A 17,087-nucleotide genomic window follows, 5' to 3' on the forward strand; every position below is an offset into this window, starting at 1 on the left:
GAAATGGTCGTAATCTTGGACTATTTGAGTTTCAACTGGACTGTTTGTCACAGTGTGAACAAGTGTGGCACAGAAATTCTTTCTAAGACCACGAATTTGCTAAATTTTTTCTCAATTCACTCAGAACTATAATACGATTCGATATAAAGCTATTAATCTATTTTTGTAGAATTCCATCTAATACCAAGCTATTTATTGTTTCTCATTTTAAGAGGATGGATTCAAGGTCGCACAAAGATATGGCCCAGTGTTGTTCATCAAGAATATTTTTGGTTAGAGCAACAACAAGAGTTTTAAAATGTGCTGCTAATGTTTCAGCTGCTACAGTATTCAGCTAATTTTGTTGTTGAATTTTGCACGTACTCTTTTCTATTTCGTGCAAACAGTACTTGTTCACTTGTAGTCAAATGTTTTAGAAAAAGGCGTTTGTATATACATAGATCGAAGTAGCTAAAGATACAGAAAAGACAGTTTGCGGTGTCTTTTTCAATCATTATCGAACCCTATTTTCCGTGAAGTCAAAGAATAAATGTTAGAATAATGAGCAAATAGAGCTCGTAGAGAATTGCAGTGACGATTTAAAAGCTATGTGTATAAGTGGTCATTACTATCTATACACTTAATTTATAAATGTTAAGTCGCTCGAAATAATCAAGTTTTCAAAAAATTCGCTTAGGCCTTTCATTTTTTACATTGTAACCTATTAAATTATTATTTTTAAAAATTCGTTGTCGATATTGTTCCTTTCAACAGAAAACAACTTATCAAAAACATAAACTTGTTATGTGTACCTCTATTCCTATAACAATCTACTTTAATAGATCATAATGACTCATATTTAACTAATGCTTTTTAGTTTTAAAATAGTATCCTTATTCAATAGGAAGATATTTCTTAAGAGGAATAAAGTGACACCATGAAAAGTGGAACTTGAAATTCAGCTGCAGAAACGAACCCGCAAATGATTATTCTCTTTTCTGGAAATTTTGTTAGAGAAACAAAATTCATTGAGTCAATTATGTTGTTTTTTTATTATTCATCTTATTCTTTTTCTTAATAAATTCACTTTGATCTAGATTATTTTGGAAGAATGAAGTCTCCTTTCTGGCCTGTGAAACTTCTGTCATCATTCGTTGCTTGTGCACAGCTTGCTCATAGTTCATACGTTCTGTTAGATGAACCCATTTGAATCGTGGCAGGTATTTCATGCTCCACAATGAATCATAGAACTGGGATTTTTTTCTCGTTGATATTTGTTTATTATTGAGAAACTCAACAATTTGCTTCGCAGTTCGTTTGCTTTCAAACTCTACCCAGCCTTCGGTGAAGTGACGAGATAACCGTTTGCGTTTTTTCTGCTTCTCTGTTGCTGTGAATAATAAAAATACATTTTTTAAAACAACTAGTTTTAATTTAATAACTTTATGACAAACTTGGCATTTTTTCCGGTTGTAGGAAAACTCGACCAATCTTTCCATAGCCCCCTAGAATTTCTCGAATGCGTGTAACATTCATGTGCTTGGGTATATTCGATACGAAGATTATTCCCTTTTTTCTCTTCTTTTTTGGTTTGGAAAGTTGTTCCATTTCGATGTCACTAGGTTCTTCTTCATCCACATTGTCTATTGAACAGTTTCCAGCTTTGGCGGTTTCAGGTTCTTCGTTGCTAGAATTTTCGTCAGTGTTATTTTGATTTTCTATACTTTTGGCTGGTTTTTCAACTTCTTTTGCAGATAATTTTGGTGCGATTGGTCCATTAGATTTTCTTTTCTTCATTTTATTTTTTTTTATTGTAAAAATGATTAAATATTATTTTACTTGTGTTATGTGTTGCTTTTTGTTATTTTGATTTGAATGACAGAACATCTAATTTCACGTGCGACCAAATGAAACAGAACTTAATTTAAAGAAAGAGATATGTTTATCTTTTCATAGACGAACATTTTTGTGTACAGTACAAACAAAATATTTGAAAATGTAATTAAAATCCCTAATGGTACGTTCACACTCGTTGGTTTGAGATTGGAGATTTTCATTTTATTATTTTTAAACTTTATTTCTTCAATAAAATGTATATTAAATAATTAAAGAAATACATATTACGTTGAAATAGGAAGACAATTATAAAGATAAGGATCCCAAAAACACAAGTAGTTGAATGATTTTACCGATCTCAAAGATTTTTTAAAAGATGTTAACTCATTTAATATAATGTTAATTCTACTTCAATTTTTCAGAATTCCTACGTAGAGCTGTTGAATACTCAGTTGACACTATTAACAAAAAACATTTTAAAGATTACAATTTCAATAAGAATCTAACTTTTTAACTGAACTACTGGAATTTTTTGGATCCTGTGCATTGATTGGCTCGATATTATTAGATATGGTGAACTGGCGTATTCATGTGGCCAGGGAAGTTCAGTTATCGACATTTGTACTGTTTCTGAGGAATGGCTTAAAGCTGTAAATTATTTTGGAGCAATTTTTCAGTCCAAATTTCCACAAGAGCCTTTCTTCGCCTAGACTGGTATACTGTCTAAGTTTAAATGGTTATCTCATGAGGCAGATAGAATCAATAGAAGTTAAACCGCAACATTGTGTCATTTTGTTTATAATAAGCGCACACTATAAGTGCTTTGTATACCCTTAATATGCCAAAGTCACAGTGTGAGCATTAGGAAAAGAGAGAGGGTCAGATAGGAGGTGTCGGCTTACATTGATTTTTAATTCTTTAACACTGCGTTGGCAAGGAAGATAGAGCGTGGCAAGGCATTCTGCATTTAAGTAATACGGCTAATGAATCTCTGTACTTTATATTACGGATCAATGGTAAACTGATGGACATTCCTAGAAGCGCGTGTATTTCGGTTAAATTGCTTAAGGGTAGGAATGCAACTGGCTATTTCAAAGAGAATAGTCTGTTAAAATAACGGTAAAGAAACGTGAGACAAAAAACTTTACGAAGATGTTCGAGTGACGTTCGAGTTTATAAGTTTATGTCACCTCTTCCTTGAATACGTTCCAAGAAGTTTAAGTAAGTTACTGGTGCACCAGCCCAGAGATGGAAGTTATATTCAGGTTTTGGACGTATATAGGTTTTGTAGTTTGTACCCAGATCAGACGAAGACAAATTTCTTGCATCTTCTTAAAAAACCTAGACATCTAACGGCAATTTTGATAATTTGTTGCTAATGCATGTACTGAGTATATGAAGGTATTCAATTTCTTTGATACAAGTGCCACCCTTAGATAGTGACATGGAGGGTATGTCGTTGCAGTTCCACTTCCGAAGGGGAGGGAAGTGAGTGAAGTAAACGAATATGAAGAGCTAAGAGTACTAATGTTATCGAAACATTTAATTTATTAGAAGTTGCAGACAGTAGATCATTCATAAAAATAAGGAAAGTGGTGGAATAATCCCGAACAGTGGATTTATGGATTTTGAAATCTTTTTGGACTCCCACCACAGTTCGAGTGTAAAAAAGATTGGTCCCAAAGAAACATTAACGCGTTCAGGCATTAGGGGAGCCATGACATTATGGTAAGGTGGAATTTTCGGCGAGCTGCCTTGCAAACAAGTAAGCTTCTTCAATAGAGCTTACGAAAGGAGTGTCATTGACAACAAGAGTAGGGACCAAGGACGAGGGCGAATTTATCACTTTTTTTTTCTATTACAAATGTTAAAAAACTCTTACTTTCATTGGAACACTGTAGTATTGTTTGCCGTAATATTTGGTCATGCAAAAAGTTGGCCTTCCTGACTTATTTTAAGCTTCCCCTAGTTTTGCCTCTGTTGAAATTGTTGTAGACACAATTTCGAGTTCAAGCAAGCTTATTAAGCGTAGAAGAAAGTTTAGCTAAAAACTTATACAAATGTGAAGATTTAAAAACATTGGTGGTGTAATCTAAGGAAACTAATGTGTGATTTTTTAGATATTATCTTTTTTGCAACACTGGTTCAAACAGCTGAATCACGTTTCGTGTTTTGTTTCACTGTCAAACGTCTTGTCTATAATTTAACCATGAATCGTCCTAGAAACAGACAACGCTTACAAATTTTTAAATTTTATTTTCAAAATGCATGCTAAGAAAGTTCATCGCGCGCTTCTTTGTGTTGAGCGACGAAGCTCATTTTCGGCTTAATGGTTACGTAAATAAGAAAAATTGTCGATTTTGGAGTAAATATCATCCAGAAGCTTTGCAAGAGCTACCAATGCATCCAGAAAAATTCATAGTTTGGTGTGGTGTATGGGCCGGTGGCATCGTTGGGCCGTACTTCTTCAAAGATGATGCGAATCATGCGCTGCGGTGAGATGATATCCAACTTTTTTTTGTTACCAAAATGCAAGAGCTTGACTTTCATGACATGTGATTTTAACAAGACGTTCGGGATGATTAAAAGCATTTAGATTATTTTTTGTGGGGCTATGTTAAAGCTCATGCCTATACAGTCAAGCCCTCTCAATTGACGCATTGGAAGACAATATTGAAGCATTTATTCGTGAGATACCGGCCGAAATGTTGGAAAGAGTATGCCAAAATTGGACTAAGCGCATGGACCAATTGAGGCGCAGTCAAGGTCAACACTGTATGAAATAATTTTCAAACATTAAATTATATAGACACTGGTCAGTACTATCGATTCAAATAAAGATTTCATGCATTTTTATGAATTGTATGTGATTTTTTGAAAAACATTCCTATTACTTTTAAAAAATCACACTTTATATGGAAATAATCGATGAGCTGGCAATCCATTGCAAGTCGACATTATTCCACTCTTTTCGACTCATTTTCATGTGTTCTCAGATTAAAATATGTCTTGCAAAGATCAAAAAATGTTAACATATCATTCATATGACACTTGTGTATTCTTCGATATCGATATATCAATTCGAATTCAGGTACATTTTGAGATACCAGGTTTAATGTTTTAAATTAAATTATGGAAAAAACAGTGAAAAAATGTAAATTATTAAGAATGTCACGAATCACTTATGCATATTTGGTTTGGTAGTATAATGTACAATTTCGTATCAATTTTAATTAACATAACAATATTTACAATTATATATAAGCATATCAAATCAATAACACACTCTAATATCTTACAATAAAATACAATCAACAATAACAATATCTAATAATAATACAATTCTCTTTTCTTAATTATATAAATTTACAAAAGTAGGTAACAGTGGGTAAAATTCAGCATAATAATCACATGCAATAGTTCTCATAATTTTTAAGATTATGATGTTGGTATTATACTCAAACATATCACAAATGGAATTCTTGTATAATTTGTGTTAAACTTTGATAGGTACCGGTTCCGATTCCCAAAGCGGCAACAATCAAGATCAATATATTTTTAAGGTACAAATATGCACCGATCGATTTTTGTTCTTGGGATCGAACAATGAAGTCAACCATTACGGGTATCAATAATGACAACGATGTTGAACAAAGTGCCCCAATAAGTGATATGAATAGTCCTAGTGCAGGAACAATCAAAGCAACAAAAACTGAAAAGATAATTACAAAAGAAATATGAAAAAGGTTCAATAATAAAATTTAAATGTAAAAATTATGCTAATTTCATTAAACTACTAAACAAATTTTAAGTGGAAATACTTTTCAGTATTAAATTATATATACTTTGCTATGCGTAGAATTGTTACTTTTTTTCACTTATAATAATTATGAATCACAAACTGAAATATGTGAAACCAACACTGACCCTGAGACAACTCAAGCGAGTAGTATTTAGCGAGTGGTTTTCGTGCAGTTTGTTAAACCACTCCCTTCTATACTAGCTGTTGACTGGCTTTAAAAAATGCTAGTGACTGTAAGGTTTTGCTTCAAAGTTTTAATGTTTTTGCAAGTTGCTGTGGATTACTTCCGCTTACATCCTCAGAATTAGGAACTTTTTCAACTTACTGTTTAATAAGCGAATAGAAGGTAAACTATGTGGTAATATTTATTCAAGGGTTTAAATTACTACTGTCCGCATAATAGAGTATTAAACAAGAGAATAACGTGTTTTTGTAGTCGGGCTTTGGAGGCCAAATTTTGAAGGAAAGGTAGATATGACTTTTCCGGACTCTCAAAGGGTATGTTTCCATCTCGTTCGATTTCTGTTTACCCCCCAAAAATTGATCCAGTCACACTTAATACTTTCAATTACTCCTGAAAGTTAACGAAGTTTAATCAATCAATTTTCGTTTAATCCAAAGGGAACTTGAAGGTAAAGCAAGTTTCTAGTATCTGATTAGCCACATGCCAAAAAATTGTCTTTTCTGGAAACTGGACTTTAAATTATAAAAACAAATTAGGTGGCGCAAAAGACCATAGAGAACCAGGGCCTAGTGTCTTGCGACTCTCAACCAGTCCTGTGTGAGAGTCATTTCAGGGATGGAGTTGACCTATACAGTTTATATACCCAATCGGAACGGCTAATGTGAGAAAGTACTCTTCATGACAAGAATGACTCTTGGAGGATTTGTCAGTTCCTCACAAGAGGCAGTACAAGTGAAAACATAGCCAGGGATTGAACCCAAGACTTCTCGTATGACAGTCCTACTCAATAACCATCACTATTGGTACGGGACTGGAAGTTAGTTAAGAAAAATCTCTCTTACTCTCAAGTCAAGTGTACTTGGGTAGGTTCAGACAACATAAGGGACTTAATTTGCTGTCAAATTTTGACCAACGCAACTAATTAGTTTTTCAAAACAAAAACTACTAACACTATTATCTATACAAAACATTCCTCAGGCAAGCAAACGTTTATTTTGTATTGTAAAGAAATATTACTTACTTGTTTTACAATTTGCAAAGGAACCCTTTTGCAGGAAATATTTAATGAAGTTGTGCAGAAAATAAATAAATCTTTGAGTAATAAAGTTTTAGCCTTGAGTGGAATGAAAAAACATGTTAAACTGTTATTTTGACAGAAATAGACTTGGTTTGATTGTATAGGAGATTTTTCTTGACTAACTTTTCAGTCAAATTGACCTTAAAGTTGCCTTAATTGCATGGTTATTTTTTGGCAGCTGCCTAATCAGAGTTTATTTATGAACACTTTACCTATTCTAAATGATCTTAAACAAACATTTGAAATAGGCTAACATGCTTAAGAGCTTGATTTCCTTCAAAAGTTTGGTTTTTATACTGTAATACTCAAAATAGTAGTAAATACTCAAATAAACAAAATTTAAACTCCATTTCAACTATCTTAAAAACTTACATGTCAGTAAAACCATTAAAGTTCTAAAGAAAAGCTCTCCCATCAGTGGTCGTTTCGTGCAATTGATGGAATCCTTAACACCAGGCCACATTATTTGTATCAATATGTAAAATTGTAGGGGGTAACCAAAAAAGACTCCAAGAGCTGCAATCACCTTAACAGCTTGTGCTTTCCTTAATTAATAAAAAAAATAAACATTTAAAATTATTTACTGTTTAAATTGCTATTACTTTGCAATCTTACCAATCAGTAACATCCAAATTTAGAGTCAAACTACCAGCGACATCTTCACCCCACTTTAGGTAGCCAATAAACCCAGTAAAAATAAAAAGGGCTGTTATCAAAACCAGCGTAACATTCAATACACCAAATCGACTGTTAAAACCATCAGGTTTCTTCATGGCATTGCGTAGAGGTAAGATAAGAGCAACACCCTCGAATGAAAATATTGCGGTTCCAAAAAACAATGACATTTTCGGACCATCTGTCACCAAATTGCGTTGGTTTGGCGCTGGAAGTCCATCGATCATGGCAAATATCAGCGTGGTTGTTATACCGATAATTAATGATATACTCGCCAACATCGATATAGGAGCTAAGTACTTTAAGTTGGTTAAGAGCGAAGGTATAAGAACAGCCACCAGGGCTATTGTCATTGTAACATTAAAATCCAGATTAATTCCATTTTGTTGGAACACCTGCAGAAGGTTCTCGGTAATGAAAACAAAATAAATCGAACAGAACCCGAACTGTGTCACACAAAGGAACATTTCGACTACGAGGCGCATAAATTTCGATGCAAAACGGAAGCTTTTAGGGCCCAGTTCAAAGCTCTTTTCCACAGTATCTGGATAATCGAAAAATGAAGCACCTTTTGTGGCCAAAACAGCTCTTTTCGATGCCCTTATCAACATATGCTCACAGTGCACACATATTACGGCAATAATAGGCAAGAGAATCGAAGCTCCAATAAGCCCGCCATTTTTAAAAGCATCGCCCATTGCAAAGAGACCTGCTCCAACACTGCCCTTGAAAAGATGAGAAGCCGTTTCAAAGTACCTATAACAATGCATACAAATTATTATTATGACGTCAAAATAATTTACTGTACATTATCTCAAAAGCAACTTACGATGTCGTATGTTCCCGGACTTCGATTTGTTGTGAGGCTTCTGCATCCTTTTGTTTCTCCATTTTCCTTTCTTCCTGTTTGGGATCGATTTTCTCGTTCATGGCGATACTCATTTTATTGCTAAAATTAAGTTTATTTATTTAATAACTTTATTATTTTAATTTAACTCATGAAGATTATTTAATTTGAGGAGCAATGCGAGCTGTACACGCGTAGATAATAAACTGTCTAGGCCTTTGTTCTTTTCTCTTAACGTACACTGTTATATTGTTATAAAAGCCTAAATTACTGCCGCTTATTTTTATGATCTTTGTTTTCGGTAGGGTTCGGAGATCTTGAATAAAAATGATTTAAACCCGGTCAATGATCGACGTATATATTTCTAGCAAATTTTATTAGGAAACACATTTGATCTTAATTTTGTATGCAAAACACAAGCTCTCTTTTGTTTTAACGAATACTGAACCTTTTTTAAGAGATTTTGGTATAAGAAAAACAAACAAAAATATAAAACAATGTTTGATTTTTTTTTTGTGACATCATTTTTTTTAAGCAGTTTGAAGCAGTTTTCATTAAAAAAAATGTGTTTTTTAATTTTTTTCCCATAAGACCCTGTTAATTGTTCAAAATGCCAATATATTGCAAACTTCGGATCTATAAAATAAGATAAGATACTGTGTTTTTGATGGTGTTTCTCCAAAACAAATTTGTATTACCATAAAGTTTTGAGGTCTATAAAAACTTATTTTTCAAAAAATACAATATTTGAATCAAAGCTATGACCAAATAGTAGAGTATTAAAAAATCAAAATTCTTATCACTTTTAACATTACGTTGACAGGTAGTGAGAAAACGTCAGTTTCGCAAAACTATATGTTTTACTTTCTGTGGTGAACCTAAAATTGTACGTCGACTTAGTTGAAATTCCAAATTTTATTAGAAAAATATAAATAATACCATTTTGTTTCGGAAGTCGGATCAACGTATTTCTGCTGAAGCAACATTCGCCTAGTAGGTATTTGTTTCAAGTTTTTTTTTATTCCATGAAGCTTATATTTTGAAAATGATAAAACTGATCATAACAACAAAAATGTATTCAAACGTATTTCATCATACGCATCTCCCCGACGGGGAATTGAACCCCGGTCTCCCGCGTGACAGGCGGGGATACTGACCACTATACTATCGAGGACGTTGAATTTGGTTTTTCTAACTAAATCGAGATAACACTTTGTTATTGAGAGTTGTTATTTATTTTGCTTAAAATAACAGTGTTGCATAGATGCCAAAATAAACCATCAAAAATCTTGGATTTGTTTTATTTTATACTAAGTCGCTTTCATAATATAAAATACCCTTTTTTCGAAAATGCTACCCTTAAATGTATATAAAAGTATTTATAAAAAACAATGAGTTATTTTTAGTATGTATTATGTACAGTACATATACGAGTATACTATACTAGGTACCTTTCTATGCATCTTTAAAACTATGATAAATTTAATAGTAACTATTATAGTGACTTATTTGAAGAACAAAAAGTCTAAAATATTGAGTTATTAATAATTATTCATTATTTTGTTTGAAGATTTTTTGTCTCAAGTTGCAAGTAGATACATCAATAATCGATGAGATAATGTTGATTAAGAGCGTAATCGTAATTACATTTTTTATCATGGTTCAACTAATTAATAGATACAAACAGTTTAAATTATTTCACATTCAAAGTTCAAATATTGCGTTCTCATACATCAACACTTTTGTCAGCATGCGTAATATGTATGTACCTATGTTAATATACACGAAGTTTTTAAAACATTTTATGGTTTGGTTTTTAATAATTGTTTTTATGTTCAAAGCTGTTCGTTAACAAAGCAAGAATCATGAACCTCTATGAGGCCCTTTAAAATTTGTTGGTATCTTACGACATTAAAAATCCACATATTACCAGCTAGCATAGGCTGTAAACTAGGTAAACTACACAGATATACATTTATGCACAATAATATAAATTTAAAACTTACACAAAATCATAATTAACTCTATATTTATTTGTTAAAATACAAACAAAAATATTATTTAGAGAGATATTGAATCAAAAAAGTGTAGGACTCAAAAACAGCGTAATTTTTGATAACTAAGCTAAACAAGTTAAATACCCTTATAATGATTAAACACAGTTTAATTGGGAAGGGGGACACGATTAAAAAGGAGACTGTATTGATTGAATATATGCGCATTGTAATGATTTGGAAATATTCAGCCAGGTAAAGATAAAGCGTTCCACATTGGTGTAGTGCGGCTAAAGAAAGAATCTCTATATTACGGGTATTAAGGTTGAATTGTTTAAGGAAAAGAACACAACTGGCTATTTCACCAGACCACTGTTGGTGAAAATATCGATAAAACAACAATAGACATGCAACTTTTCTGCGGTGTTCCAGAGAAGCTAAAGTAAAGTCTTATTTGGCACCTTAAGGAAACCTATTCTGAAAATATTCATTAACTTCACATAGGAAGTTATTGTAATCGGTTCGATTTGACGAATTGAACATTTTCACATTTCCCGACGCTTCAAGGTCCTAAGAACCTAAATCTACGATTTTAAGAGTGATATGTGCGAGTGTATGTGTATGTACGCAAAGAATATATTTGTTCGTCCTCCATATTTGAAGAACTACCCTAAGTATCGACTTTATGTCTAGCTGAAAATGCTTTTAAATAAATCCGTTCAGTGATTTTTTTAAATATTAATTAAAAAACTAATAAGAACTGTTCAAAACCAATTTTATACTTAAATATCTCGAAACAAAGAAATAAATTGATTTCAAACTTGTTTTAATTCATACGAAATTTTAATATCAAAAAATGTAAATATTAAAAACAAATAAAAACCTACACCCTAATTCATTTACCATACCGAATATCTTGACTAAAAACTATTTAACTTTCAATTTTTAATACAATGGGAAGTTATCAGGTTGGAATCAAAACATTATACGAGTATGTGCCATAAATGCCACATGAGAAAAATATTTTTAGTCACAACTCTGTAAATGAACTGAAGAAGAAAAAAGAGGTGCACTACTCTTACATTCTCAATACGATTTTTTAGTATTTACAGCATTCTTTTTTAGTATTTCAAGCACAGACTACTTTTTTTTGAGAATAAGGTTACGGCCCTTTTTTAGTTAACATTATTGACGTGCCTACATAATTTGTTTTCAAATTGTGATATTTTGTGAGCTTCAACAGACTTTTGGTTGTGTAAACAATGAATTTAAAAATATATAATTTAAACAAAATGGAAATTGAATGCATAAAATTTATATATGCAATGGTCATATCGACAGTTAAAAATGAGTACTTTTTTGTGAAAATCCTTTTTGATGTAGTTTCGCTAAGAAATTTAATCTGCATCTCTGAACTATTAACATTTAAATAATTTCATGTCGTAGAGATTCACAATTGATAATAACTACTTTGTCAAATTTTATTTATATACGTTTTTATTTTGAGGAAATATATATAATAATACTATGCATTTCAATTTGTACATATAATTAAACTTTTACAAATAAGTTTTTTACTTATAATATCGGAAAACAATTTAACAATTAGTTGAAAACTGCTTTTTTCAAAGCAAAGTGGTAAAAACACAATTATTTACATAATAAATACATTTTCCTTTGTCAATCTTCATAACTTCGAAGTTCATAATTCCATGATTTCCTGGAAATTTTAAACCGTTCAAAATGTTATTAATTTATGTTTGTCTCTGTTTTGATGGCGAGCAATGCTGTCAAACGCGTACAGGATTTCACGCAGAGCTTTCTTAGACTCAAAAATATAAGCACCAAATGGAAATATTGTAAGAGTAAATTGAGAAAAAATTGATCTCATAGTTAACTTAAATACGTTTCAGAAATTACCTAATTAACGTGATATCTGACCAATCCATATCGCTGAGTTTTGTTTAAGGTCAAAAGGTTGAATTGTCGAATTTGCTGCCCTATACACTTGACTTAAATGTTAAGGAAAATATATAGCAAATTTTATTAAGACTAGAAGCAGACAAACAGTAAAGCATCACTTGTTCGGAATAAATATCATTTAGCTAATATGAATATAAAAATTTTGTAGTCTCTTGTTAAATGATAACTATTGCAAATGCAAACAACTCCAATTATTAATATGAACCGATTTGATTCCTTCCTTTTCCGATTTTGATTGCATTTTTTAGAGATATTCTGAAGTTTTGTTAGCAATCAATCGTAATGAATATATTGATCATGATTCACTCTTCAATTAAATTTTTGTAAATATAAATGACCTTGGTATATATGTAAATAGATATTTTTTTAAATATCTTTAAGTCATTAAAATTCTAAAGAATATGTTTTGTGTAGGATAAAATTTATTTTTTCAAAATTAAATTTACCACTCACATTCTTATCGTTGCAAAATCAGAAAAATTCCTTTTGTACTACTATTTTTAAAACTACAAAATAAATTTATATTTGTGGATATCACTTTAGACCTTAAGTCCCAAGTTAGGGCGGTATACTGAGTTACGAAAGAAAGTAAAAGTACACTGGAAGATATCCAACGTTAAAATAATGGTTTATCACAAATTTCCTCAAAATGCAAATCCAGAATTTATAAGAGCACTATCAATATTATTAATCCACAATGAAAATGAAAATTCTCAGAAAAAAAGTTCGCAGGCGTTATTAATTAGTAATACAAATTAAAAGCTAATTGTTATGTTCCTATATTTTCCAACAACGTTATACTCTTAATCAATGCACTTTTTTTTACCGAAATATAATACACCAAACATAATACAAGGTTATCCAGTTTCGAATAAGAACTTTTGTTCTCGATTTCATACAATTGCACAAAGCATGTAAAAATGTATTACCGTCCAGTGTTTAGTTTAATGCATTAACGTGAATATACACTTTTATTAAACTATGTATTTGTTTTGACTTCAATTAATCGACAATAGGCACTATTTTTTTTACAATACTCTTCGTTGTTTTTAATTTATTCATTTTCAATGCGAGTAGTCAATTAAAATCGTTACTACTCCCATTAAAAATAATATGTCGTACCTTTAATGACTATTGTTACACTACAACTTTAAAGAATAAATTGACAAATTAGAACACAACCGTTCGGCTCGATTTCCAGAGTGATACTTTTCTCGAGTTCTCAATAAAAAATTATATACCTGAGAATTTAAATTTAACCTGTTTCGTTGTTATAATTCTGTTAATCATTTAATTTCAATCTGCACACGTACATTTTCGTTCAATGTATGATCTTGAACAAAACTTTAAAAGGCTATCTCAAAGTACAATGCTTAGAGCTATCTACATACTTTTTTGTCTGATCCGATCATTAATTATGATCAATCTAAAGAATGTACAAGTTAAACGGTATGATTAAGCGATAGTGACAATCTATCGTAAATAATTCCACTGCGAAATCAAAAAATTGGAAAAGAAATTTTTTAACAATAAAGATTGTGTAATGTGATAATATTATTTCTGCGCAATCTAATAATCTGTGAATTAAATCAAAACTTTATTGTTATGTTTTTAATTGCTAAGAAACATCATAGATAACATATTTTAATTACTAGTATAATTTCCTGATAAATATATACTATTTTTATCAATTAAATAATGTTATTCTATAACTAAAAGTATGCAATGAAATGTATTTGTTTGATTGATTATTCGTTTATTTAATCTATTTAGATTTAAAAAAATAAATATTAAGAGTCATTAAAGATCCTTAGAACCCGGTTTTCAGGTCAGCATAATTTTATAATTGGATTTTACTTGGGTGCCATGATGGGAAGGTGACTCAGCTCAGCTGTGTTGTTTTATTTCTTGCGATCAAACAGGGATAACATTCCGTTAAAACCAGGGTTATGGCGTATGCGGAAAAATATTCTTCCAAGAGGATGAGGTAGAGGTTTTAGGTTGTTGAACCCATATTTTTAAACATCGCGACTCACCAATATCTTATCAAAATTCAAAAGTAATAAGCGTGATTTTATTATTTTACAAGCTTAAAGGATAAAGTAAACAAACGTAATACAAGGCTCATAAAAGTTAAATTTGTATGCATAATTTTAAATAATGTTTAAAAAAAGAACTTTTTTATATATATGTACATGTATATATATTTCCATAATATTTATTCCTTCTTGTAATTTACATACCTTTCTTTCATAACTTTTATATATTTAGATCTTCTTAATTTTTAATGAAAATGTGCTCAGATAAAAATACCTCAATCGTATTACTGATAATATGTTTATTGTTATTTATCAAATAAGTTTTTTTTGTAAGATGTATACACATTAATTAGTTTACTTTATTGACAATAAGTTGTCAAAAAAAACGTGCTTCTTTTTTTTATTTAGAACAAAGGTTTTAAACACGCTTTATGTGAACTGAGAATAAAAATCAATTGAGCATTTAAAGCAGTGTTGCCGTAGTCCAAACTTAAAACAAAAAAGGTCATTAGTAGACAATTGCTAAAATTACATTTTTACTGAGAACATGCCCTTGAACCATTAGAAATGAAATTTGTATGACTGGAATTTCAAAAATCATAAAATAACATAACTATATTTTCATTATTTTCGTGATCACTAAAAATTTATTAAAATATATGGTATACAATTGTATCAAAACTATCGTTCCATACCGAAGATTAATATTAACATAGAGTTTAAAACACGACTGCTTAAAGATTGCAACATTTTAAAATAACAACTACCCTAACATTCATAATGAATAATTGTGAACAATTTATTATTGCTTATAAAATTCTCTACCGCACGAAATGTTCTAGTTGGTATACTTTTTTTTGAACATCTGGGCTAATATACTTAAACGTTACATTTGCATAGTAAAACAAATGCAAATTAAAAAATAATTAAAAGTTGGTGTAAATAAAATTAGTAATTTACCATAAAGATGTCTATTTACTTGTAGGGCAGGTGTCTTGAATATATAGTTTAGTTATGTTGCTGGATTCAAGCAGCTGTCCAAGTAGTTTTTCTCCAAGTTCGGTTCGTTACGCGATGTAATCTGCGTAAGCAAATCTCTGGTGGCGATTCTCCTTGTTAATGAGGATATCTTGGATATTGCTTTTTTAAACATAATGATGAGTTTGAATAGTAATGGGGATAGTTAACCCAGATCAAATTTTCAGAAAAATCCAAGTAATGGTTTTCTTACAAATAATACAAAACTAAACAAAAAAGATTTCTAAAAGTAGGTAAAAATTGATTTGAAAAAGTTGAACTATTTGTATCTTATAAATATTATATGTATATTGCTTTCAACCGTCTTTTTTCTTATAAAAAATAAGAATCTACAAAAAGTTGGTAAAAACTGATGTTCGATTCGAATATTTCGATAATAGATGAAGGTATTGGCCTTAAAATTATTTTATTCTGTGCAAAATTTTGTTGTTATCGTTAGTTATTCTTAAACAAATCGAATCGGTATAAATTTTATACGAAATATAAAATTTCAAAAAAATGCTGCAAAATTGATAAAAATTGGTTTTCAACTAAAAATGTGGGGTAAAAAAATAAATATTGAAATAAAACTTATTAGTTAATATGTTAGAAAAATTCAAGCTAAAACTTTTTTTATATAAGACACGCACAGCTACAAAAACAACAAAAATGTGATAAGAAACTACTTGAGTATTATTAAAACAAACAAAGATATTGATTTAAAATACTGTTATTAATAAAGTTTTAGAAAAAATTACAGATAGGCATTAATGGGAAGATATCAGTGTATGTCGCTTCCCAGCTTCTTTTCTTGATATATAAGGATATGTTGTGGTATTTCTCCAAATGATATTGTATACAAAATAGACACACATTTTGACGTCTGAATTATTTGATAGGTGTAATATATTTGTAGACTTTTTCTTTCGCTAACGGTTGAAGGTGCATGTAGATCGTTGCAAGCTCGAACTCTTCTTTAACATTGCTGCATTGCGCTTACACTCTTCTCTGTGACTTATCCTACTTCTTAAGGATTTAGAAGTACTAATAGCAGAAAAAAATCATCATATCAGGACTAACTCAACTTGCCTGTTTGTGTTTAGTTACTTAGTTACATTTTGAATTCATTTCAAAACATTTGTATTGGTAGTTATGGTGATGTTTAACTGTTTTTTGTCAATGGTGATATTTTGTTTCAGATGCATGCTTATATTTGAATATAATAACTAATGCAGCTCTTTCAAATATTGTTCAATTGTAAAGAAATTTCGTAATGCAAGAAAAACTGTTTTTGGGAAGAAAATTCTCTAGAATCTTACTGTCTATTTTGTTCGTATTATCAAAAATGACAAACTTCTGCACTAAAATTCGTAAAAATAGATATTTTAAAGATTGGGGGTAAAATTCTCTCACAAAAAAAAACTACAAAAAAAAAGCGAACGGGAAAACAGAAAATTTTTCACACAATATTACTGTCAAAAATATAAATTTTGAAATATCATCATTTAATTTCGTATTTAGAATGTATTTGTTTTTATAAATGGATAAATTAAAACAATTACTGCCACATCATGCTGGTCCACTGTTTTTACCTTTTTTTATGGAAAAACTTGATCAAACTGAAACTCGAAAATTGCAATCTTGTTGCTGTTC

The 17,087-nt window shown here is 30.6% G+C and overlaps 2 protein-coding genes and 1 non-coding gene across 7 annotated transcripts; all 3 read right to left on the reverse strand.

The window, feature by feature from the left end:
- Positions 1-1,007: 1,007 nt before the first annotated feature.
- Positions 1,008-1,889, reverse strand: LOC129946103 (uncharacterized). The gene is made up of 2 exons (XM_056056140.1): positions 1,434-1,889; positions 1,008-1,369 (listed from the first exon to the last, which is right to left on the reverse strand). The coding sequence occupies exons 1-2, from the start codon at positions 1,774-1,776 to the stop codon at positions 1,017-1,019; spliced, it is 696 nt and encodes a 231-aa protein (XP_055912115.1). The 5' UTR covers positions 1,777-1,889; the 3' UTR covers positions 1,008-1,016.
- A 3,085-nt stretch (positions 1,890-4,974) lies between these two features.
- Positions 4,975-13,607, reverse strand: LOC129947180 (proton-coupled amino acid transporter 1). Of its 5 annotated transcripts, none has more exons than XM_056057629.1 (5): positions 13,501-13,607; positions 8,384-8,503; positions 7,495-8,310; positions 7,252-7,424; positions 4,975-5,527 (listed from the first exon to the last, which is right to left on the reverse strand). In XM_056057629.1, exons 2-5 carry the CDS (start codon positions 8,494-8,496, stop codon positions 5,283-5,285), a joined length of 1,347 nt encoding a protein of 448 aa, XP_055913604.1. In that variant the 5' UTR covers positions 8,497-8,503; positions 13,501-13,607; the 3' UTR covers positions 4,975-5,282. The 5 variants fall into 5 exon arrangements, with proteins under 5 accessions (XP_055913604.1, XP_055913608.1, XP_055913603.1 ...); XM_056057633.1 differs by lacking the exon at positions 13,501-13,607 and adding an exon at positions 13,308-13,458; XM_056057628.1 differs by lacking the exon at positions 13,501-13,607 and adding an exon at positions 13,205-13,290.
- Trnad-guc (transfer RNA aspartic acid (anticodon GUC)) lies at positions 9,504-9,575 on the reverse strand. The gene has a single exon. It is a non-coding gene; the product is annotated as a tRNA-Asp (tRNA).
- Positions 13,608-17,087: the final 3,480 nt, after the last annotated feature.

Source organism: Eupeodes corollae, chromosome 2 (assembly GCF_945859685.1).
Source record: "Eupeodes corollae chromosome 2, idEupCoro1.1, whole genome shotgun sequence".
In the NCBI taxonomy this organism is placed as follows: Eukaryota; Metazoa; Arthropoda; class Insecta; order Diptera; family Syrphidae; genus Eupeodes; species Eupeodes corollae.

Bases quoted from the DNA above. Each gene is read 5' to 3' on its own strand.
- LOC129946103 (XM_056056140.1), bottom strand. From the start codon at position 1,776: ATGAAGAAAAGAAAATCTAATGGACCAATCGCACCAAAATTATCTGCA. The intron at 1,370-1,433 runs GTTTGTCATAAA...TATTATTCACAG, and splicing joins ACAACCGGAAAAAATGCCAA to CAACAGAGAAGCAGAAAAAA.
- LOC129947180 (XM_056057628.1), bottom strand. From the start codon at position 13,275: ATGAAATCGAGAACAAAAGTTCTTATTCGAAACTGGATAACCTTGTAT. The intron at 8,504-13,204 runs GTAAAAAAAAGT...ACTTAATTTTAG, and splicing joins GTTTGGTGTATTATATTTCG to CAATAAAATGAGTATCGCCA. The intron at 5,528-7,251 runs GTAAGTTTTTAA...TTATCTTTTCAG, and splicing joins TTTAATGGTTTTACTGACAT to TTTTTGTTGCTTTGATTGTT.